This window comes from Acinonyx jubatus, chromosome B1, assembly GCF_027475565.1.
Source record: "Acinonyx jubatus isolate Ajub_Pintada_27869175 chromosome B1, VMU_Ajub_asm_v1.0, whole genome shotgun sequence".
NCBI classification, from domain to species: Eukaryota; Metazoa; Chordata; class Mammalia; order Carnivora; family Felidae; genus Acinonyx; species Acinonyx jubatus.
This window is the reverse complement of record NC_069382.1, coordinates 136,349,056-136,375,693: the sequence shown is the minus strand read 5'-3', so window position 1 is coordinate 136,375,693 and position 26,638 is coordinate 136,349,056. Positions and strand designations below refer to the sequence as shown.

The following is a 26,638-nucleotide window of genomic DNA, read 5'->3' as shown; positions in this document are numbered from 1 at the left end:
AATCCAACTGGGGTTAGAAATTTGGAATTTAGAATTACATCAGTGATAGAGTTGTTTCAGCAAGAGTTGTCAGAAGACCATATGGAGAAACAGAGAAGACAAACATTTGAATCAATTTTGAGCTGGTATTTTTCAATATAAATAGGGTCAATTGAGCAATAAAGTTGTGATTATTGGCAAGTGAATCATGGATAAGTAAAGAAATTAGTTGTTGTAAATTAGGATAAAAAGAGTGAGCCAAGGAACTCAAGGCTTCAATGGTAAAAATAGCATTGTAGATTAACTAACAAAGAATAATAACAGACAATAAAAATTCAATAAGAGTTAGGAGTTATGACAACATTTAGAGTGTGGATCTGGATATAGGTGTCTTAAAGGGAGTGGAATTAAGTTTGAGATATACATTAACCCATTCTTCATTGACAAGTACTTTGCCACTTAAAAATAATTCAGGAATAATACATAATTGGATTAGTGACATCAGCAAGATAGCAGAGTAAGAAACTCTGAACCCTCTCTCCCCTTGCAAATACAGATTCAGCAACAATTTGTGAAAAATCCAGGAACTAATAAAATGCCCTGCACCCCAGAAAAATGCAAAACTAGACTGACCAAACCCAGTAGAGAGGTTTGGGATACCAGAATTCTTACTGTTGACACAGCACCTTATGATCAAAAAGAAACTCCTAATTCTCAGTTTCTCCCAAGGGAGGAAGGAGTTGGTTTGTACATCCAAACCCCCAACTTTTCTGAGAGGGCTCTCCAGAGGACTGACTTCTATCTTGCCAGTCTTTGAGCTCAAGATCAGCACAGCCTATCTACCTAGGGAAGAAGGGAGGCAGTGACTTGGGCTAGTAAGCACCATAGAATAATGCCCCCCCTGCTCATTACAGGGCAAGCAGACAAAACCCATAGCTGCCTGCTTCTCTCTGGGGAAAGAAATGTTGGAAGAGGACTCTAGAAGTTGTAGCCTGGCTTCTTGGTAAAAGTTTTCTCCTGTATGAGGCCAGTCCATGAAGATTTGGAGAGGTGCCTGCTTTGTTTAACATATAGGCATCAATGGAGAGAGTCAAAGAAAATCAAGAGTCAAGCAAAGATGTTCCAAAAAATAAAAATAAAAAGGAAAATAAGTCTCCAGAAACTGACCCTAAAGGAATGGAGTAACACGATTTGCCTGAAAGAAAATTCAAAATAATTGTCATAAAGATGCTCACTAGGGTCAAGAGAACAATGCATGAACAAAGTGAGAAATTCAACAAAGAGATAGAAAATATTAAAAAGTACAATACGGAAACCATGGAGCTAAAGAATATATTAATTGTACCAAAAAGAAAAAAAAAGTCCATTTGACTTCTACAAGTCCTCTTCCAACATTTCCTTTCCCAGAAAGAAGCAGGCAGCTGTGGGTTGTGTCTTCATGCCCAACATTACACTAGATCAAAGAGAAGAAAGGATCAGTGAACTCAAAGACAGATCATTGGAAATAATTAAGTCAGAGGATTAAAAAGAAAACAGAATATAAAAGAATGAAGAAAGCTTTAGGGTGTTTGTGGATACCATCAAGGGACCAATATGTAAATTTTTGGATTCCCAGAAGAAGAGAGAGATAAAAGATCTGAAAATTTATTCAAGAAATAATGGCTGAAAACTTTCTAAATCTGGGGAAGAAAATGGACATCCAGATCCAAAAAGCTGAAAGAATGCCAATTAGAGAAATCCAAATAAATCCATATCAAGACACATTATAATCAGATCGTCAAAAGTCAAAGAGAATTTCGAAAGAAGCAAGAGAAACATGACTTGTCACCTCCAAGAAACCCCCTTTCCCATAAACAATCAGCACATTTTCAGCAGAAGCCCCGTAGGCCAGAAGGGAGTGGGAAGATATATTCACAGTGCTGAAAGGAAATAAAAAAGCTACCTAGTAAAGCATACTCAGAAAATCTGTCATTCAAAATGAAGGAAGACAAAGATTTATCCAGACAGAGAAAAGCTGAGAGAGTTCATCACTCTGCTTACAAGAAATGCTAAAGGGAGTCCTTCGGGTTGAAATGAAAGGATGCTAAACAAAATACAAAAGCATGAGAAAGTAGGAAACTATTTTATGCAATACATAAACAAATACAGAGTACTATACTACTGTCATGGTAGTGGGCAAATCACTCCTAATTCTACTATAAAAGTTAAAAGTTAAAATAGACTAAAAATAACATTAAAAGATAACACATTATGAATAGATGTAAACCATGACAACAATAATACAAAGTTCATGAAGGGGAGAGGTTAAAATGTAGATTTTATGTATGTGATTGAACTTAAGTTATTATCAGTTTAAAATTGACTATTACAACTATAAGATATTATGTGAACCCCAAGGTAACTACAAAATAATACTTATAGAAGATACACAAAAGGGAAAAAAAAGGTATTCAAACCGCATCAATAAAAAAAATCAACAAAACACAAAGGAAGACAGCAAGAGAGAAGACAGGCAAAAGACTCTAAGACCATCAGAAAACAATTAATAAAATGACACAAGTAATTTTTTCCTATTGATAATTTAAGTGTAAATGGATTAAAATGTCAGTAAAAAGACACAGAGTGGCTGAATGCATCTAAAAACAAAAACAAACAAACAAATAAACAAAAACTCAACTATATGCAGTCCAAAAGAAACTATTCAAAGATGTGGCAACTTCCTAAATGTATATGCACAGATCAATGTATAAAGAAAATGTAAGTGCACCTGGGTGGCTCAGTCAGTTAAGCGTCCGACCTCAGCTCGGGTCATAATCTCCGGTTTGTGAGTTCGAGCCCTGCGTCGGGCTCTGTGCTGACAGCTCAGAGCCTGGAGCCTGCTTCGGATTCTGTGTCTTGCTCTCTCTCTGCCCCTCCCCTGCTCACACTCTGTCTCTCTCTGTGTCTCTCTGTCTCAAAAATAAATAAAGCATTAAAAAAATTTTTTTTAAAGAAAATGTGGTCTATACATACAATGGAATATTTATTCAGCCTTAAAAAAAGAAGGAAATTCTTCTTTTCAATATGTGATAACCGTGAGATCATGACCTCAGCTGAAAGTAAGAGTTGGAGGCTTAACTAACTAAGCAACCCCCAAATTAAGTTTTTGTATAAAGAACATATATATATATATATATATATACACACACACACATATATATACATATACACACACATATATATATTACACACACATATATATGTATTATATACATATACATACATATGCATATACATATATATGTAATATATATAAAATCTAAATATATATATTATATATATATATTATATATATATATATAATATATATATATAATCTGCCTGGACTTTAATAAGATTTTTAATTTGAGATCAGAGCAAGAAGATAGGAATGTGTGATATAAATCATGCCACTCTAAACACAGCTATGACTCAAGCATTTTACTGGGATTATCCCTATCTATATGTCTCATAAATAATTATTTAGAGAGACATATATGAGATTTTGAATCACACCCATGTCCCCTATTCCAATTTAGCAATCTTTTAACTGAATAGCCAGTTAGGTGGAGGTCAAATTATCTTAATTATGGATTAAACAGAATTTGAGAATATAGCTTGGGTGCACAGTCAGATTGGCTCCTAATACCTTCACCACTGTATTGAATTTATCACCAGTGATGTAGGCTGCTACCTTAATATCAACTTATTGAGGTCTGAGCCTGCCATGATAAACTTCACTTTTGAAGGGTAGGTAAAGTAAGGATGTAGAAAGTCATGGATACTCAGCATCTTTCCTCTGTTTACCAATCAAATAGTCATTCTTGCTCTCTTGGGGAGGACAGACTGAGCAGACAAAGATAGTTAGAAAACCACTTTTCCTAACTCTGTGCTTCAGAAAGGGCAGGCATTCCTGTGTCTTGGCCATAGAAAAAGTAGTAGGGGAAGAGAGAAAATGGTTCTAATTAATATGCACTCAATCATATAAATATATGATCGATGTAGTGAGTCCTTTCTAAGTAGTGAAAAATTTGAGGGTAAACATTACGTTTTCAGGTGATAGCACAAAAATTAATGCCTCAGAAAACACTCATTCAGAGTGCGTTTAATCAATGAGTAAAGGGAATAATAAAGGGCAAAACAACACAGATACAGGATAATATTAGACATATGAGAAACATGTTAACATTTGAACATACTAACATACTGTTAGAATTGTGTTAATAGGAATAAGATCTGTGAAATTAATATATTGAGAATTCTTACAACTCATCTTAAGTAACATATTAATTTTTGACAAATAGGTATAAAGCAAGACATAAAAAAAAAGTGGGAGGTTTCCATAGATCAAGCACAAAAAATAGGAATAGGATAAAATGTATGCAATATTGAGCAGTAGAAAGAACACACATGTGCTTTGAAACACAGATCTGGGTTGAAATATTAGTCCTATGATGTATTCGTTACAGGGCTTCAGCCATGCCAGCTGACCTCCTAGTCTATTTGCCTTGTCTGTGAAATGAGAGCAGCTTCATATGGGTGTTATGATAGAATACATCACATCATGTCTGGCCTATGGTAACCTCTCAAACTCGCAGAGTTTCCTCGCTCCCTGGGAAACATATTATTAAAAAATAAAGCCTGAAAGAAATGAATTAATTTGTTTTGAATGAAAAGAGGTGACTTAGCCTGCCTTTCCTTCCAGTAAACAGTCTCTTAATACCCTGAATACTCTTAAGACCCTGAAGAATCTGAGCTGGAAGAAGTAGATTCAGAATGCGTCAATTTTCTCCATGACTTCCTAGGGAATATAATACTGGAATAGGAACCTAATGCCTAGAGTGTCCAAATGAGGATATTATACAAAATAGTCATAAATATGTATTCAAATAATTTGAGAATAGCCCAGCCTAATCTTTTCTGCAAGAATTTTATCTTTTTAATTTATTTATTTTTTGAGAGAGAGAGTGTAAGCAGGGGAGGGGCAGAGGGAGAGGAAGAGAGAATCCTAGGCAGGCTCCACACTGTCAGTGCAGAGCCCAATGTGGGGCTCAATCCCACAAACTGTGAGAACATAGCCTGAGCCAAGATCAAGAGTCAGATGCTTAACCAACTGAGCTACCAGGCCCCCCTCTTCTGCAAGAATTTTAATGACACATGCGTTTTCCATGGCTATGCAAACTATGATCCAGTTCATTTATCTTGAAACTGAATTGCCTCAAGTATTTTCTCAAATATATTTGTCAATTTATTGTATCATACATATACATTTCTAATAGATATTTATTTTTCTAGCTTTTACAACTGGGACAGTCATATTGCTGTTTGGAATTCAACTCCCAATTATCAAGTGATTGCTGATAATCTACAAGGCTTACTTTTCAAATACAAAAGAGACAGAAAAATTCTCAATGTGGATCCAAAGGTAAGACTGCTTTTACATTTATATATCTCTCCAAATTTTGTTGCATTTCTTCCATTATTAAAAAATCTATTAAATATTTGACATTCTTCAGTATTTGAATCTAGAAATAAAAGACTATGTTGAAATGTAGAGCATGCATTATTCTTAAAGAAAAAAAAACCTTCAAATTTAATAAATTTTCGAAAATCAATAAGGAAGGGTTTGAGAGAATTTAAATAGAACTCACAAGTGAGAATGCTTCTTTGTGCCTACCAGCAAAATTAGATCAGGGAGCCAGTGAGCAATGCATTTGTGTGTTCTGATCCTGGGGATGTCTAGTACTTTTTGCTCTAAATGGATAGATGAATCATTTACAGAAGGGAGACTCTCACCTCACAAATGTTCCCAGAATTTTAACGTCCCTTTTTGTATGTGACTAACACTGAAAACAGTATTGCCCTTAGTGTATTTCTAAGTGGTAACTTAGAAAATATATTTTATTTGAATATTCTAAAGACATGTCCCATGGTATTTTGAACTTGTTCAAGGACAAATATTTATATATTTTCAAAGACTGTTTGCATCATGACTTTTAATCATGGCTTGTCATATGTTTGGAGGTGAAGGTTAAAACTTAAAGTCATTTGTGCTTGAGTTGCTTAGGCATTTTGTTTGTAACTTCTGGAAAACATGTTATTCACATGACAGCATCAGTCTAAAATCCAAGTCAAGAAAAATAATCCTTCATAGTGAAAGAAATAGGAATTGTATGATATGCCTAGGATAAGGGCAAGGATGGACCAAAGGAAAGTGGGAGTCTGGTTCTAAAAACTTTTCCAAGACTTCTTAGAAATTTAAAATTGAAAAAACAAAATGATTTTTGTTTCATATCTACTTAGTGTAATTTCTTGCTCATAAAAATTGCCCAATAACTCAAAGAATGCTAAAAAAAAGTTGCTCAAAGAATGAATAAATGAAATTTTGTAGTAAGAAATGGATTGTTGTCTGCAATCAGGTATAGCTCCAAATATGAGAAACCCCAACACAGTGACTTAAACAGAATAGAAGCTTCTTTCTCTCTTAAGTGTGAGTCTAGATAGTGTGACTCCAAATCTAAAATGGCAGCTCCACAGTCTATAGGCAAAGGTGGACCTCATCCTCATGGGCCAAAACAGAAATCCAGCCAAAACAACCACATCCCAGACAGAATTCATGGAAGGAGTTTAAAGGTACAAAGGACATCCCCCCTCCCCCCCCCACCCCCACAGTACCTTTTAAGGAAGTTTTCCAAAAGCTACTTCACAAAGGGTCACTTATGTTCCATGGCAAGAGCTTAGTCACATGGCCATATCTATCTGCATGGAAGGCTGGGAAATGGAATCTTTATTCAGGTGGTCAAACACTTAGCTGAAATCAGAAGTTCTGGAAAAGGGAGAAAAGAGGTTTGGGTAGACAGCTAGCATTTCTGACACAACACTATCTCCTTCAAGAGAACACTTCTCTTGTGGTGCCTGGCTGTCTCAATAGGAGGAGCATAAAACATTTGATCTTCGGGTTGTGAGTTCAGACCCCACATGGGATGTAGGGATTACTTAAATAAATAAAAGTAAAAAAAAAAAAAAAAAGAACACTACTCCTTTTTTTCTTTTCCCCTTTGGTCTCAGGTTTCTCATTAGTAAAATGAAGGACCGAACTTGAAAATCATTGGGGCCATATTTAGTATGAATTTATGAATACCAACACATCTTCTCTCTAGTGGTGCCCCTTTCCTTATCACAAATGAGTGTCAAAATTAAGGCAAAGTACAGGAAACTTAATAAATTACATCTGCAGAGACTTTAAGAGGGCTAAAGATATAAAATTATTAACAGCTTCATTAAGATGTGTGAGGTAAATTTTTGAATCAGTTTTGAATGATATCACACTTAAACTACTTTAAGCTTTAAGGCTCTGTTTTAACTAACAACATATATATACTTCAAGAATGTATGTCATGAATTATAGTTTTTATAGTCTTTGCAGAATCATTATTGAATACAAATTGTTATTTGAACATGGTTTAAATAACTTAACTAAAACACTCATTTCCTAAATAATTAATCATGATACTTCAAAGATTTAGTCAGCAATACATGAAATACAACATTTTCCTCTTTGGGGGAGGAAGGTTTTGATTATAATTTGACTATAATTCAAAAGATTCATGATGAGTCTGAAGGAAAGGTATTTCCAAATCCTGGAGAAAGAACAAGGGTTTAGTTAATTAGTGATGAGAAGAAGGAATTACTAAAAGAATTAATTATAAAAAAATTATTGGTGGGACACCTGATAATATTTAGATACTTATATGTATTTAATTTTTATATTGATTTTATCTCTTTGAAGATAAAAATTAATAGATGACCTACTGGAAAAGAATGCTGGTTTCAGCATCAATAAGCAAAATTCTATGCCTTACTTTACTGTTAACTGACTGACTGACCTTGAGAAATTCACTTAACTTCTCAGGGTTTTCTAGTTCATAATGGAAGATGTGAGTGTTGTTGTTGCTGTTCCCTGATCTCTAGGGTCCCTCTACAGCCCCAGTTCTTGGAGATCCTGACTCCACTGGTCCCAGACATACATATTTTCACAGGCAGCCAGTGAGATTCTGCTACAGATGATCTATGAACCACAATTTGAGAAAAGCTTCTCCACAAAAAGACAATAATCTCAAGAGATCTAGCACTCCTGTTTTCAAACATAAGCGTTCTCAAATATATTTTGATTTTTATGGATTAGATATGAAATTATCATGTACCTCTCCTACGTGCACCCATACAGTATCTGTTGTAGACACGCCTACAGGAGAATCAAAAAATAAGTTGTCAAGTTTTTTTAAATTACAAATGCACAATGATAAGATGCATTTTTATACTCAACATTGTTATGAATAATTTTATTTGAAATTCTTGCTAAAATAAACACCATAACTTATAACTCCAAAATGTGCTCTAAAATATTGTAAGAACAATACAACTCAACTCTCCTTTTCCTTTCCTTCAGATGATCTCTTTGCAATATTTTATGCGTAAAATTTTTAAAGGTCAAGATAAATGAAAGGTGGAAATTGTGATAAACAGGATGTCTTTGCACAAGACAGATGTAGACTCATTAATTCTGAAAAGTGGTTCCCACGAAACATAGTTGTTTGTGAACGGTAACAGTGGAAAAAAGAAAATTGTGCAGATCTTAGAACAAGTAATATGAGTTCATTGGTTAAGAAATTCCAAATGCAATAAGAGTTTGGTTGCATTGAAAACAGGACCACTGGCTTTAACTTCCCTGCAGCTGTATAACATCTGGAACAAATAAAGTTAGTTTCTATTTTTGAGTGAAGAATGCTTGTCTGAGTGATTCACACCCACCAAAATGTTTCCAGTGTATTATCTTTAGAAGGATTGAGTGGAAGCACTTTGCACTCACTCCCTACATTATCTGGACAAATGAAAAAAAATAGGCATTTTTCTTTTCCTTTTAGGAAGCATCAACCATGGGAGAGTTTCCTTGAGTCTTACAATAACCTAGGTGGTCTAAAACCTTCCTGATCTACTAATTGAAGAGACAGATTGTATAAAACAATTAAAAGTAAGAAAAATCTTCCTTGGGGCGCCTGGGTGGCTCAGTCGGTTGAGCTTCCGACTTCGGCTCAGGTCACGATCTCGCGGTCCGTGAGTTCGAGCCCCGCGTCAGGCTCTGGGCTGATGGCTCAGAGCCCAGAGCCTCCTTCCAATTCTGTGTCTCCCTCTCTCTCTGACCCTCCCCCATTCATGCTCTGTCTCTCTCTGTCTCAAAAATAAATAAACATTAAAAAAAAAAAAAAGAAAAGAAAAATCTTCCTTAATGTCACCAGCTTTTCTCCTCTCCCCTCTTCCATTCACTAAATGTGAGAGCCCATCACCTGGAAAAATGCCTGGTTAATAGACACTTAATAAGTATTCATGGAATAAATGGTTGAATGATTCCTTCCAAACACACAAAAATAATCCTACGCTAATTAGAAGTTGGGAAGCAGATTATGTCTCTGATACTTGAGATAGCAATGATAGCCAGAATGGGAATAGCCACCTCATTCTATATTAATCCAAATAAGCTGGGAAAACACAACTGCAGGAGTTTGTTAGCAGAAACAGCTCTTGCAACCGTAGTTTTAGGTTTTGTAAAGGTTATACAGAAATTTTAATTTTGGTATGTGTTTTCAAGTTTTCTTGTGCAAACCCAGGAATATATAATTTAGACTATCTCAAATTAAGACTGTTGAATTAGAACATGTTTTTAATTTATGAGTAAATTGACTCAAACATGTTTAATTACTTACTCAAAGTCACATAGTTCATTATTAGCAGAAACTAGTAATGGAGCTTAAATGTAAATATTATGAGACACCATAGGGGATCTAAAGATGAGCAAGAATTCAACCCTTGCCCTTTATTAAGCTTATAATATATTTAGGGAAACAGACATATGAAAAATAATACATGCTTTTTAAAAATATAAGCATAAGGCAGAAAGTGATATCTTGCAAAAAGAGAAATACTCTGGGAATTCCACGGAAGAAGAGATGATTATTGATCTGGGGTAGGAGCCGGTAGAGAGGGCATGATAGAGTACAGGGTTGGGGATGGTTAGATGATAATAGAGGAGGTAATCTTTTAATTGGACTTGAAGAATGATTAGGAGTTGAACTCATAGAGATGGTGAGGCAGGCAATACCAGGAGTGACCCCAGTTAGCAAAGATAAGGTTGATGGGGGTAAAACAGACAGAGGAAAACCTCACTGGTTCAATTTGACTGATGTATTGGCTTGAAGTAGGGTTGTCATGGGAATGAAGCATAGAAAGACTTGAATGCAGTGCTGATGAGAATCTCAGACTGGGCTTGGTAGGAAATGAGGATACGTCAAAGCTCTTATAGGAAAATAACAGGATGAAAGTTATGTTTTAAAGGGAGGAGAGGGTGTACATTAGGACAGACTAAGGAGGACAAACTAAAGAAGGTACCAGCATAACAATAATCCAGGTGAAAGCCAAGAGGCCTAGAGTAGGGGTCCTGCTGTGGTTAGTAAGTTTCTGAGTTGAAGTTTTTAATATTGCAACTACCTGATCATTCAGGCAAAGAAAAAACTTAGAGAATGCATATGTTTGGAAAAAATAGTTGAGAAGTCTCACTTCACCCCAACCTTCAGGAAAGAGAGAGAATATGAGCTAGTGCTGGACAAGTATAGAGAAAAATGTGAGCTTAATGAACATTGGTAAGTCTGTTGCCTTTTCAATTTTCCTTCCATCTTCCTTTTTTAAAATATATTTATTAATTTTGAGAGAAGAGAATGTGCAGGGGAGGGGCAGAGAAAAGAAGAGAGAGAGAATCCCAAGCAAGCTCTGTGCTGTCAGCACAGAGCCTGATGCAGGGCTTGACCTCACAAAATACGAGACCATGACCTGAGCCAAAGTCAAGAATCAGATGCTTATGCAACTGAGCCACCCAGGCATCCCTTCCATTCATCCTCCTTTTCCTAATCTTATGTTTACTGAGTAACTGCTGGGCACTGTGAGATTCAAAAATGAATCAGAAAGGTGGGTTTCTTGCCCTTAAAAAGCTTACAGGTTCATTGATGGGTAGGCGGGAAAATATAATATGCACAGAAATGGCAACCTAACAAATGAGCTGAGAGGGACAGAAAAAGTTCTAAGGAGTTGAGAGGAGGCACAATTTACTTTGGCTCTAAGGCATTCAAGAATGAGTTAATGAAAGAGATAGCATCTGAAATGGATCTTAAGGGATGGGTATGGTGAGGACGTGAGGATTGGAATAGAAGGGATATTCTAATAGGAGGGAGCCTCATATACATGGGTGGAGAAGGACCAGGCATGAGCTGCATGAGAAGGGAGAGGAGCCCCTTTGGGTTAAAGAGGAGTTGTGAGCATGCACCAGCTGTCAGAATCACCAAGGAAATTTTAGAATACATAACATCTGATCTCACCTCCAAAGATTCTAATTTAACTGGTCCAACTGGAAGGCTTGGGCATCTCTACCTTTCAGAAGCTCCCCAGATGATTCTAATGTGCAACCAGGGTTGAGATCAAGGTGCAGGAAGGAGAGTAATAGCAGAGAAAATCTGAGAGAAAATGGAACTCTAAGTAGAAGCCAAATCTAATAGGGTTTTTTTTTGGGGGGGGGGAGTTGTTGTTTGTTTGTTTGTTTGTCATTTTACACGATTCAGTGAGAATCTGTACCATTTGAGTCATGACTTAGAATTTCTGAGTATGAAAATGATTAAACAATTTTTAAAGGAGGGGATGTTATTCTTCTGCAGGCTAAATTCCCTTGGTGTGCAAAAGAAAATCAGTATGAAAAATATGAAATTTCATAGGACAGAGTCTCCTTTAATTATTTTTGTTTAATGTCTAATAAAGTACCCTTGAGTGTAGTCACTTGATAAATGGCTGGTAAACAATCAGACAAACAAAAAACATGTTAAGATACCTTAGAAATGTGTGGCTTCTATTTGATGTAGGATATTGGCGAAACAAAAGACATTGTTATAGAATAAACCTTTCTGGATCCATCCTGAGTGTCACAGAACTTGAAAGGCACGTGCAATGCAGACTGTACATTGACTTAGCAGAATGTATTTATTTTCTCTTTATACATCAATACCCCTCACTGTACAACAGGACACCCCTAATCCAGACCTGTCCTTTTGAAAACTGTAATTGCTCAAACATAAAATGTGATAATAAATGCAAACTATTGCCGTAAGTGCTCCTCATCAGTGTCCAACCCACGATGGCTTCATTAGGAGCGATTTCTGTCAATTCATTAAAGGATTTCCCCTTTCCCTCTCCACACACTGACCAATCAGAGCCCTAGACTCCACCCCAAATGATTCAAACTGAACTGATCTGTGGGAAGGTTCAGGAATCCGTACTTTTAAATGTTTCCTCAGGTGATCCTACAGATTAGCTGGATTCCATATCCATTGTTCTTTTATTAGTAAATTAGTAATACTTTATGAGCTGTTGGTTTCACCTTACTGTATGTCCATAAAGTAATCAAACTTTGCTCCTCTAAAACAAGTTTTAATTCAACAGTCTTAATTTTAAGTAGCCTAAATTACACATTCTTGAGACTGCAGACTAGAAAGTATAGACCATATACCAAAGACTTCTGGATAACCTCCACGGTAATATGACTGACCACACTAGATGCTTCCATGGATAAACTGCTGCCATCACTATCTCACCAAGAATCACTTTGTCAGGCCGGTTTGTTCAGAAACTCAAATGAATCAATATATGCTACAGAAACTCATAAAGCATAAACTGAAACATGGGGCAGGAGCATTTCTGGTTCTTTACCATTGTATCTCCAGTGCTAGCATATGGTAGATGCTCAGTAAACATCTGTGGAATGAATAAATTGAATATTAAATATTTGCTAAAGAAATGAATAGTAGGGCCAAAAATAATCCTGGAAACTTTTGAGGTTAACTTTAAAATATTTTAGGATCTTAGGCACTAGAAACATATGTAGAGCTAATCTGCTATTTTTAGCAATTACCAGAGTAATTGACTCTGGTGCTTTTCCCTCCTTGGTAGGTGAATTAAACCTGGGGGCTCTTCGCTGAACTTTGGAGTGGTGACATTGGGTGTCAGGGCAGTGGTGATATGTTACGTCCATGGGTGAACGAGAAAAATATTTTTATTATTTTTATTATTTTTTTAAAGTAAATGTATGGTCATCATGGTATGTTAATTCAGATAAAAAAAGACATTCTACTTTTTCTATGAGCAAAATAATATCTATATGAACAAAGTTTAAGATTAAAAATAACTCCTACCAATAAAAACATATTTTTGTTTGGTCAATCTAGAGGAAGATTATAGTGGTATTTTATCACAGCTCTCCTCTGTTCTGTTCCTCCCAGCAACACCCACCCAAGTATTTGCTGCTGTTAGTAAGAAAGGTGTTAATTGCCTCCTTAATGCTCCCTCCCAGTTCACTGACTGCATTAAAATGAGAGGGAGCCTGTCACAGGATTGAAATTCTTCCTCTCAAAATGGAGGCCCATAACATTTCTATAGGCTGTCCGCAGATGATTCGAATTTAATCTCTTGAGGCTCCACCCTCCTAGTGAAGGTTCACAATTTTACAATCTGTCTTTTTACAGAGTTCAGATATATTTCCTGTTGGACATTTAGGGAAAACAAACAAACAAACAACCCATACTGAATAGAATATGTTTAAGCAAAGTTATGGTTTCCTCAAAGTCTCCAACAGTGTTCCCTCAAACCCCACGCAAACTTGAATTAATAGAGCAAGGGACACTGAATTACCAACACCACTCTTCTGGCTCCTAGATTTTCCTCCGGGGCCTCTTGTAAATGTTCCTTTTTAACTGTGGCACAGGCACAGTTATTAAGTAAAGCTGAGGCCTTGCCAACTTTCTGGTTTTGCTGCCCAAATTACTGAATGTTTGGTTGATTATAGCCCTAAAACACCCACATACTAAGAAGCTTTTAAACATTTTCTCCCCTGGGCAATCACCTGGTATACCTGAACTGAAAGTCTACCACATATAAATTAAGTATTTACTCAACAAACTGCTGCTAAAATCAATGGCCTTGAGGAATACATTAAAAATTACATAACAGAGCTTAGCTTTTATGAATTAGAACTCCTAAAACTTAAATGCTATGCCCTCCTCTTGACCTGAAAAACTGATTTTAATTTTATATGCAGTATTACAGAACAACCCCCAGAGATAAGCACATTGTTGTTAAGTGTCCAATGTATGAACTCATATATGAAGTGTAGGACAAGAAAGGTGAGCTGGAGGAAAGAAAAAGGTTAAATATAAAATTTTGAATTATTGTTTGTATATTAGTGCTTAGTAATAAGAGTATAAATGATAACACTTCCAAGTTGAATATTTTCAGTGAAAAGAACATGTCCCAATAAAATATACATGACAAAGAAAAAATGCTGCTTTAAGCTTCAAACTAGAATGGCAGCCTAGTCAAACATTATACCAAAGGTATAATAAGACCAACAAGGAAGTGAGAAAGGAGAAATCTGAACAAGAGAGGTTTAGTCCCAATTCACGCTCACTTTTTTGCAAAATCTATTGTCACAAATTAGAATGAGAAGCCTTAGAAAGAGTGGAAGGTTAGGTTCCTGGCTGAATGAAATGAATAAATAAGAACAAAAGAATTGTTTCCTCCATGATTTCAAAGACCTGATAGTTAATGACAAAGAAACAGACACCAGAAAACCCATGAGTCAGGCATGGAGTCATTGCAGGTGCAAAACCACAGTTAAGGGATTATTTCTAATTCAAAGGGAGCATGATTTCTTCTGGGTCTCAACAGTTGAACCAGTCGTCAACTCCCATGGCTCCTTCTTAACCATTCTCCACCCCAGCAGATGCTTAGAGTTTCTGAGGCACTGAAATCCCAAAGCAGAGTAAGGGATGTCGAAGTTTATTGGAACATGGAACACAATAGCATGAACAGTGATCAAGGCCATTGGCAAGAGTGGAAAATCTTATGTTGACAACTTCTCAATTGTTTTTGCTGGCTGGGATATCTCAGCGTAAAACACAATCAAACAAATGGTAGCCCCAACTTGGTACCCCAGAAAACTACCTCACAAGCACATGAGGCTGCTCCAGAGGATAGGTTCTTAATCTTTTGGGAAATACAACTTATTTCAAAAGTCTGACAAATTTCATGTATTTGGCTAAACAAACAAACAAACAAACAAAAAAACACATATGGTCATACACACCAAGTAGCATAATAATAGTTTAGGATATTGAAATCATAAATCTTTTAATGAATTCCACTTAAAAATTGAAGACCTGAGGACTCTCCAAAATACATGGAAGTAGTTGGAAGGGGCTGGCAGAACAAGAGGAGGAGTAGGAAAGGGACAGGAATAACTACCAGGACTCAAGCAGGGAAAGGCCTTTTGAGAGGGGCCTAAATAGGGGAAATGAGTAAGACTTAAATAGGTCTTATCAGTTTTGTGATTAGGGCAAATTGCTCAATCTCTCTGAGCACTTTTCTACCTCTATTTTCTCATCTGTAAAATCCATAAAAACAACCGTTTCACAAAGGGTTGTTGTGGAGATTAAATAAGAAAATGTGTTTAATGTGCCAATGAATAGGTGTTCAGTGAATGAATATTGCTTCCTTGTGTATCAACTTAGAAACAGTGGACGTCCTAAAAGAATATCATTTTTCCCTGCAATAGTTCAAAGCTGGAAATAATCTATATGCCCATGACTGGGCAATGGTTACATAAATTATGGTACATCAGCTCAGTGAAATAATATACATGAGTCTTAAAAAAGAATAAAGCTGTATTTAGTGAGGTTGAGGTCCTACTATGAGTAAATGTTCAAGATACATTAAGTGAAAAAACAAGCTGTAAACCAATGTAAATAATATTCTCTCCTATGAAGTAGTCATAATTTAGATAGGAATTTCCCATTTATGGACATTTAGGTTGGTTTCTGTTTTCCTCTCCAAGTTTAAATAACAACTGTCTATTACCAAGTTTCTGATTTAATCTTTAAGATGGATTCTTAACTTGGAAAATGTTTCATGAAAAGATAGATACATATATAGTGAAGCCTTATAGAGATACTGGCAAACTACTTTGCATGAGTCAATATCAGTTTACTAAACTATTGAAGGCTGACCATTCACCATGCCCTATTTATTCTGCATACTTTTTAAGCTTGTTGATTTTATAGTTCACCTTTATTTGGAGTCATTTTCATTTTCTTTTTTATTGTTATTAGGGATGAACATTTTCATATGCATGTTAGCACATTATATTTCTTCTGTAATTGTTATTGTCCTCTACACACTTTTATATAGAGTTTTAGTAAGGTTTTTTTTTAATCGAATTTTAAGTATTCTATATATAAAAGGTAGGAAACCTTTGGCTATCATACTTTTTAGTGACATATTATATTTTAGTTATCTATTTTTTAACTTAATGGTTTTTTTTTACTTTAAACTTTATAAACTTTTTTTTTACTTTTTTTAATAAAGTTTTTTTTTACTTTTTTAATAAAGTTTTTTACTTTTTTTATAAAGTTTTTTATAAACTTTACTTTTAACTTTTTTTTTTTACTTTAAACTTTATAGTTCAAACCATTAATTTCCCTCTCTGATTTCTTCTGCGTTTCTATATTTAAAAAGATTTCTACATTAAGACTGAAACAAATATTGACCTATATTTCCTTCTAGATTAGTTTATGGTTTCCTTGATATGTTGTTTAAATCTGTAATTTTTCTAGGATTTTATGGAGTAATATTGGAATCTTTTTACTTTGTTCCATCAAGTATTATTTCTCAGTAATTTATACCTATTGATCTTATCCCAATAACTTGTTTTACTTCTATTTTATATTTGGCTAGGAGTCCCATCTCTCTTGGGAACTAGTAATGACCTTCAAGTAGAAGTCTTTTAGCAGCTCCTTACAGTGCTGTGAATTTGAAATCAGAGTTTTTCCTAAGTACTGAATTTTCTCAACCAATGGCATCATTTATTGTTGTTGTATATGTAAAATTGTTTTTAGAACTCTTATTATGTGTTGTTAAGGAATAATTTTTAAAAGAAGGTAGAATCGTGATTCTCATATAGACATAAAATAAACATGTGTCAAAGATTTTTAACTCATTAATTAATGGCGACCAGTAAAATGTTATGATTGGTGTGAAGAAGAATTCAAAGGGCAGTGATGTGAAAAGGGAATAAGAAATTCTGAAATGAATTTACAAATAGACACAAAACTGGCCTGTCAACATCAATGCAAAAATCAGGTGCATTCTAAGGAACACTACTTTGCATTTATATGGACATGAATTATTTGCATTATTATCAGATTTCTACAACTTACAGGTTTGTAATACCAGTTAAAGATGAGAAAACCTACATGAGTGAGTAGTCATGATAGCTGCTATTTGTTTTTTTCACATTTTGGAGTCTCTCTCAATTTTTTTCTGACAGTCTCTTTTCCTCTTTTTAGCATAATAAATTCAAAGAATGATTATTCTTATAAAATAAGACTGGTGCCATTAGATTTGCCTGGTTGTTTACATAAATGCAGTGAAAGTGTTATTTTACCATATAGGACACCTTAAGTTTCCTTTGTAAACTCTAAAACCATACAACTTTGAACAAATACTAAATTAAATTGTGTCTGGAAATTTTCATAAGGAATCTCAGATTGGGTTTTTAAAACCCTCTATTATTTGTTGACCTGAGGCTAGGAAACCAAGCCCAAGAAATGCTCTCCACCGTATTTCACCTGAAATACCTATAAATTTGGGTAAATTCCTATTTTCTCAAGGTCCCCCAAATATACTAAGGTTACATCTATTTAATATATAATATTCTTAGACTTTCTAAGCCAAGAAGTAGGCCAGGGCTTTGTAGGCATTGCTTCCATAAGTAAAGTCAAACTTAATCCCTGAAGAATGGCTGTTCCTACCTGATTAAGTGAGCATTATTTTCAAATGCGACATTGCAAGCAAAACCTTGGTTTTTCCATTTGTACAATTACACCCTGATTAAAAAAAAAAAAAAATTAACAGCTTCTAATGGAACCTATGCAAATAACTAAATGGTCATGGAAAGTAAGTATAAAGTAGGTGTAAAGTTTCGTTTAATTTTCTCTATACTTAGAATCCAATGATGGGAAAGCAAAAATTAGAAAAAAAATTGTCAGAGGATATTTGGACATTTATTAAGATAGGATCATATAATACAGAGTTATATATTTAATTAAATAAACATTTAAAATAATAAAACATTTTAAATAAATATGGACATTAAAATGATTGTAAAGACCTTATTTTTTATAAGTGAGGAATTTTTGTTCTTTGCTCTTTTCTTTCTTTTTCTTAATCAAGAATGTAATAAATTCAGTATAAAGCACAGGAAAATATTCTTATAAGATGCAGAATATTTGCTATCTAGAGATTACACAGAAGGTCAAAAAGAAAAAAAAAATCTTTTGTATAGTAGGCAAAGGAATGAACCAGTAAATAAAGAAAGCAAGCCCACCAAGATAAGGCAAGCATTACTAAAATTTTAGTACATTTCATCACTTCTTTACAAACTCAAGGACTATAAGCCAAGGCAAGTAAATGTTATCTCCAAATTTTCCCTTTATTTTGATTTTTCTATCAAAGCAATTCTCAGTGTATCCAGTAGTTCAAAATAATTTTTATATTAATATTAAGATGTTATTTCTGTTAACATTTTAATTCACATTCATCGTTGCTCTCATCAAGTGAATCAGTCAGTATTTTAAAATTTCTCAATTTCAACTTCCAATATGTTGGTTATAACCCACATAAAAGTTCTTTGGAGTCCCCAATAAGTCTCAAGATTGTATAGGGGTTCTGAAAAGGAGCAAAAGAAAAAAAATAAGGCCTGAAAAACACTACTGTATATATTTATACAGTGTATAAGTATATATAAAACCACTACTTTTTTTTTTCAACGTTTATTTATTTTTGGGACAGAGAGAGACAGAGCATGAACGGGAGAGGGGCAGAGAGAGAGGGAGACACAGAATCAGAAACAGGCTCCAGGCTCTGAGCCATCAGCCCAGAGCCTGACGCGGGGCTCGAACTCACGGACCGTGAGATCGTGACCTGGCTGAAGTCAGACGCTTAACCGACTGCACCACCCAGGCGCCCCTAAAACCACTACTTTAAAACCTCCTCTATAAGACAAAACTACTTTCTCTTTGGACTACAAAAGCCCATAGACAGTGGTATTAGTCTGTCCCTATTAGTGTAAACTCAATCATTCATATTAATTGAAACTTTTAACCAAAGTAACTTCTATTTCTTCTGTTGTTATTCCTATCAGCTTTATTTGTTGGGTTTTTTTTGAAAGGAAATAATAAAATTATGTATTTGTCAATGGCAATATTGTGTGTGTAGAACATCTTTTTTTTAATTTAAATTCAAGTTAGTTAATATATAGTGTAAAGTAACTTCTATTTCATAGAGAAAACTAGAGGTAGAAAATTAACAATGGTCTCTCTTCCAAAAGCATTTTAACAGAAAGCCAAGTTTATGTTGCAACTTTTTTCAGCCACATACATACCTTTTTAAAGAGACAAAATGGGAATGTTTCATGAGATATAAGCAAAAGTATATAAATTTAAAATGATGCCTAATAATTAGGCATTAAATGATCAGTATTCTATCTTAGAAATTATCTAGATATCAAATGAATATTCATTATATAATTCAACTTAATAGCAGGCCAAGGTTTTATGTTACCTATAAAGATCTTGGGAATTAATTTCTAGCTGACATACTAAAAATAAAACCTAATTACCACTGAAATAAAGTTATCAGAATAATGATTTGATTTTGTTGAATACAAATTTACATTTTTCATTATCTTAAATATTGTGTAGGAATAATGTTAGCTTATTTGATCAGTATCCCTGAATAAATTTAAGAAAAGCAAACCCAAGCAGAATAGAATATAAGTTTATATTATACCCAACACTGATAAATCAGACTACAAGATTTTTTTATACCAAAATCATTAGACTCGTCTAATTTGCCAAAAATTTACCTTAACTGCATGAACTTAAATGTCTGAAATATTTCTGAGTTTCTATAAGAATAACCTTTTACATATAGCATATATCAAGTATCAAAACTTTGATTTCCTCATTTTCCTGGAATTTTAACATTAGCCACAGGCCAAAAGTAAACAAAAAAATTATCAGTCCATATATCAAAAAGTTGTTTCCTTTCCTGATAAGCACCAGATTCTTAATTTGAGCTCAAAATACACAAGTAGACAAATAAAATAAAATACGAATAAATCAGATTCTCTGTTGTCTTACATCCAAGAAAGAATAAATCTCTATAATCTATTACTCCATTTACAGAGATCACAAAATTTTGACCACAAATCCCAATTCTGAATCACTACTGTCACCAGTAGGAAATAATTTATTGATTGTAAAAGTTCCAAAAACAAAAACAAAACACAAAAGTAGTAAAATGGAAAATATGTAAAGAAATAGAGGATCAGCAAAGTGAAAGTTCTGTTACAACAGAGAATTTACCTCTTGGAGCCAAGAAATGCCCTGACTTATGTCATGCATGAGGTACAGCACTCCTCCAACAATACAGGTTCCTCAGCCATCAGGTGAATCCACTGGGCATTGTAGTTTCCGAAATAATTTTTCTTAAAAGGATATAACTCTCATATAAAAATGATATGACTCTCATACAGATATGAAATGAATGTGCCAACTATTTTATTTAATGTACTAATTACAGAGGGAACCAGTAGGAAGTTGCAAGCAATTCAGAGGAGAATTCTAAGAGCAAAACATATATAGGGAATAAGAAAAACTGAAGTTAATTTACAAATAGATGCAAAATAGGACTCAATGCAGGGAACTACTTAATTGAATTCTACTGGGTACAATTAATTTGCATCTTTTTAGACAAGAATATTTTGCATTATATCAAGTTTTCCACATCTTAAAGAGTTGTAAAATAACACAAAAAATAATGAAAGGCAGAAAAAACTTGGCTGGGTGAGTTACTCAGGACACCCACTATTTTTATTTGCCCATTTCAGTCTTTATAGTTTTGCTGACTCTACTTAATAAGAGATGGGTCCAATATATTTTTTCTCTAGCATAAGAAGTTAGTACCACAAGAACAAGGCAGGACCAAAACTTTCCTCCAGTCCCACATCTAAATGTCTTATCATCTCTTCCTATAAGAAGAAAGAGCAAGTAACTTCATTCTTTTGTGCATTGAATAATATTTTCTAATTGTAGATATTACCAACTCTTTCAGAATCTCTCTCTTCTCTCTTATCAATACCACATTAGTGAATACTCATTCCCACAGGAGCCCTGTAGAAGCCTATCAGACTATCCTGAATAAGGTAAAAGGAGCAAATCTTTTTTCACAGATTATAATTTGAAGGTGGGGAAAAGCAGTTCAGATAGTTTTTAAAACAGAGCAGAAGCTTTCATTAAACCCACTATGGTCAGGTACTTCCACTAGTCTGAATCAATTCCAAACTTGAGTTCATTTTTTATTGGATAATCTTTGAAATTAGGATAGGATTCTTTTAGCTTTATGAACTTGTGATCACATGCATTTACAAAGTCCTTCACTGGAAATTCTACAGAGTTAGTGACCCTTGGGGTTTAGTAGAGTCTAGACAAGCATGAGCCTTGGAGACTGTTTTGACCCTAGATATTTTCAGCAATGTCACAGCCCAGGGACTCAAAGCTTCTGATTGGAATTATCACTACTCTCAAGAAAAAGAATCTGAGAGGAAACACGAAAATGTCTCCATGGCCATAGCACTTTTTGTTCTGTTTACTATAACATTGAAGCAAGAAGAAAATTCATTTAATGCCCATCATCTGTATGGACTGGACTGATTGACAATATGATTTATATATTTTAGGTTTCCCCAGGTGACAACTCTACTAGAATCCCTATCCAGACAGACCTCTACATTCAAGCTGTCATTTTTGACCACATTTCCAGAAGAAAGACTTAACTACCAACATGTTAGATGGCCCCCCTAATGGGCTTGCTAAATTTAAATGAATGCTGTAACCAGAAGCAAATTAGAATAATAAATGAGCTCTGTAGCTGGAAGGCAAATTAGAATAATAAAAGTTGATAAAGAAATTAGAAAGAAAACCATAATCTTGACTATCTTTGTGTGGTATAGATATTAATCCCGTTTGAGTTTTTTTTTTAATTTTTTACCCTAAATACTGAAGCTGACTGCAACAGTTCATGGGAGAGAATCTTCTTGCTACTTTAAAGATAGAGTAATTAGTGACTATATTGTAACTCAGATCTTCCAAAACAAAAATGTTCCAGGTCTTACTGTTGCCAAATATAGTGGACCAAAACTCATACCATGTGGCAGTGCTGTCTACTAAATTTGTTGAATATCGATAAGAGGTCTGAAATTGAAGAACAAGAGTAAAAAAATATAAATACAAAGTTTTCAATAGACCTAAATGAGTAAATAAATTCTGAAATGTCCCATGACATGATGTATAAAATGAATGAAGTGTTTGATATGTTTATGTGCCTGGACAATATGAACCCCATGACAATGAAATCTAAGAGAAACTGAAAGATTTTAGAGAAGTGAGGACTTCATTAGAGAAAAGCATGCTTTCCTAATGTGCCCTTGCAGGTGGCTTTTGTGCAGAAAAGATATTATTCAGAGGTCACTTGTGGTTTAACAATTAATATTAGTTTCTTCCTCTTCTTTCTATTCTCTTCCCATTCTAAACAACCTAGTACTAAGGCAATCAGCTGGGCCAAGCAAGGTAGAAATCTGCTCACTATGTGGGAATGGGAAAGCCCAGAGCAGAGTGTCAGAGTTCCAATGGGGTGAGCAAGGTGTATTCAGCAGGAAACTGATGGCCCGACATGAGATGGTAGATCCACTCAGAATGAGTAGAGTCGTGTTAAATTAGAATGGGATATTTTGGTGTGATCTTATCATTTTCAATATATACAACAGATACAGAATGTATGTTAATGTATGTACATATACATCTTCCCTCACTCAGTTCAAAGAGAGGGCCTCAAAGCAACAACACCCTATATGGATGAGCACATATAGCACCCAGATCTTAGTTTGTCACCACCATTTTCTACCAAAAGGAAATAGCGATCCTTGGGAAAATGTCCTGGGCTGAGACAGGGAAAATACAAAGGCTAGAATATTTTTTTTGTACCAGAAATCAAAGAAGTTCTTGAAAAATGAAGGGGATTTGTCAAAAGAATAATGAATCCACCTTGGAAACGTTCCCATTGGCCAAACCTGAGAAAGGTTGGGCATCAAAATAATGAAAACAACAGAAAGCAGGAAATTATGAGCCCATAAGGATCCACAGAAAGGAATAAAAGCAAAGTTTGATGAAGAACAGGATATTTACATAGTATCTCCCACAAAACATGTATTAGTTATAGAGGGAATGGTGGAAAAACCTGGAAGACACCACTTTCAAAAAGTGATCAAAGAGAATGTGTTTAGTAATGAGGCAAACTAAATTTGTTCCCCACCAAGTAATATGAACACAGGAACTCCTCATCACTTTTGTAATAATCCTGCCAAATTTACATAACCTGAATATAACCAAGAGAAAACTCAGGAAAAAAAAAATCTGTGGACATTATGCAAAATAACTGGCCTGAGATCTTCAAGGAGTCAAGTTCTTGAAAACAGAAGACTGAGAAACTGTCTCAGATTGAAGGAAACTAGAGACACGTGATCATCAAATGCAACCCATGATTCTGAATTACATTCTTATCCTATAAAGGGGATTTGGGGACAATTGGTGAAATTAGAATTTTTCTGAAGATGAGTAATGTAAAATGTAGTAATGTAAAATGTCTATGTCCTACTTTTGATGATTATGTTGTGGTTATATGAGAAAATATCCTTGATTTTGGGAAATTACACTAAAGCATTTGGGAATCAACAGTCATCATGTCAGCAAATTATTTATCAATATTTCGGGGGGAAAAGTTCTTTGTGCTATACTATTTCTGTAATTCTGAGATTATTTTGAAATAAAGTAAGTATTTGATTTATTACATTTATAAATTCAAAACTCTAGTTACTTATATTCTAAGTATTTGCATAAATTTTATTGTTCTATCTATAGACAGTGAAATTTTTTACTGTCATTTTATGAGTTCTTTTATAGTTTAATTAAATTTCTTTAAATATTTTAAATTTTATTTGTGATCTCCATTACATTCAATTTTCTAATTATTTCAAAATTTAACTAGCAAATAAGCCTTCATATACATATACATAACTCTTGTAAGTTTAATAATTTAAATGTATAAATATAAAGACTCATGTTCTCTTAAAAGTTTCAGTATGGTTTGTAAATTTATAAAACTTAATTGAAATCATGTCTAAATTAATTATTCAAATATCACAATTTAAATTGGAGAGTATATGCCAGTGTTTCATAAATGTTTTAACTATTTTAAATATTTTTAAGTATGGGTATTTATAAAATATTTAAAATACTTAATATATTTACAGACTATTCCTATCATTAATCCCAAGGTCTAAGACTCTAAAAAATCAATTATTTCATCACAAATAATTTTTTACATTAGCTTCTGAACTGAATTTACTTCTAGTAAGTACTGCATGGAGATTTGAGTTGGATTATGGGATGTGTTCATTTGCTAGGGCTGCCTTAACAAAATACCAGAGATTGGGTGGTTGAAACAACATAAATTTATTTTCTTAAATTTCCAGAGACTGGAACCAAGATTAAGGTGTCAGCAGGTTTGATTTATGCTGAGGCCTCTCTCTTTACTTGCAGATGGCATCTTTCTTGCTATTTCTTCTCATGGTCTCATCTGTGTAGGTATCTCTGGTGTCTGTTCACATAGCAAAATTTCGTCTTATGAGAACACCAGATTGGATTAGAGTCCACCCTAATGACCCCATCTTAATTTATCTCTTTCAAAGGCTGTCTCAAAGTACAGTCACATTCTGAGGGACTGGGGGATAAGACCTCAACCATGAATTCTGTAGGGATACGATTCACCCCTTACCTTGGGATGTAGACCAAAAATATCCAGGATATTTTTCTCATGATTAGACCCTTTCAGCCAATGCTAAGCCACGTCTAGACCTCTGAGGGTTCCAATGTCATGCCTTTCAAATGTGGGTTGCCTTGCTGTATAAGAGCCTTGGATTCACATATTGTTGTACCTGATTTTACAGTCTGCTTTGAGTTTATAGCATCCACCCAGGTCAACTGAAATTCAGTGAATCTATGTAAGGTTTCATTCTGTTTTTGCATTGTTTTCATATTTCTATCTGCAGAGTCACAACACCTATAAATATTTAAGTGGCATCTGACTGTATCCAGTATATTTCTCATGTCTTATTTTGCTCTGAGGTCATAGTTCTGACGTCAAACTAATGCAATTATTGGAGGCTAGAAATTCCCTTCATGGAAGCTCATTAAGGTGACTTAAACCCAGTAAAGAATAGAGAGCAATTAGAGAACTGTTATGTTTGAGTACAGGATACACTAAGAAAGTAATTTAACCTGATACTAACAGTGAAATGCAGGGCCAAAGAAAGGGAATATGTGAAATGTATGTGAGAATCAGCAGAAGAGCAGTGCGCCAAAGACACAGGACCAAAGAATGAGCAAGCCGACCAAAAGGAAATGAAACAAGAAATTGAGCAATGCAATAAAAAGTAAAGAGCATTAAGAACCAGACTATTTGGCAAACTGATGATGGTAATTGGCCAAATCACTTTATCTCTCCAGATTCTGGCTCTTGAAGGTCTCTTCAAAATCCAAAACATCTATGATTTCCCTTGCTGTTTTTCTAATCTATTTATAGACTCCCTCAGCTGAATAGAATAGCTTTGTAAGTTAAGTGTAATTTTCTCCAAATGACAGTTTAAGTGTATTATCCAAGACTCTGCTTGCAAGTGACAGAAATCCAATTTGAATCGTTATTATAAAAACATGGAGGTGTCTCCCAGAGCTAAAGAAAGGAATATGTCTGAATCCTAGGAAAAATCATATAATCATAATCAAAGTTGAACACTATGGGAACTACTGCTCTATCTCATTATTGTGTTCCTCGGTGCATCATTTTTCTCTTCCAACAGAACTGCCTTTCAACAGACACACAACTTCCTTCCTTCCATCGTTCCTTCCCTTCCCTTCCCTTCCCTTCCCTTCCCTTCCCTTCCCTTCCCTTCCCTTCCCTCCCCTCCCCTCCCCTCCCCTCCCCTCCCCTCCCCTCCTCTCCTCTCCTCTCCTCTCCTCTCCTCTCCTCTCCTCTCCTCTCTTCTCCTTCCTCCCTCCTTTCCTTCATTTGTCTCCCTCTTTTCCTCCCTGTCTCCTTCTCTCCCTCCCTCATCCCTTCCCTCCCTTCTCCCCTCTCTTTTCCTCAAGTCCAGAATCCCAGAGAAGGGACACTTGACCCAGCTTTACTCAGGAGCCCAGCCCCTATTAAAATTTAAAATCTAAAATGGTCAGACTGTACAGAATATATTCCCCACAATTACAGCCACTATGTAACCTTGTGAATGAATGAGAATCTTCAGAAAAGCAGGTAATTCTGGGACACA

General features: G+C 34.8%; 1 protein-coding gene across 3 annotated transcripts in view; it reads left to right on the top strand.

The window, feature by feature from the left end:
* CFAP299 (cilia and flagella associated protein 299) overlaps nucleotides 1-26,203 on the top strand; it is a 578,028-nt gene extending 551,825 nt beyond the window's left edge. Inside the window, exons 5-6 of one of the 3 annotated variants that reach the window (XM_027059197.2) lie at nucleotides 5,293-5,422; nucleotides 21,941-26,203. In XM_027059197.2, coding sequence (XP_026914998.1) covers nucleotides 5,293-5,422; nucleotides 21,941-22,036 — 226 coding nt within the window. In that variant the 3' untranslated portion in view covers nucleotides 22,037-26,203. Of the gene's footprint in view, nucleotides 1-5,292; nucleotides 5,423-21,940 lie in introns of those variants that run through there. The other 2 variants (XM_015074376.3, XR_003420180.2) reach the window with 2 other exon arrangements.
* The last annotated feature ends 435 nt before the right edge of the window (nucleotides 26,204-26,638 follow it).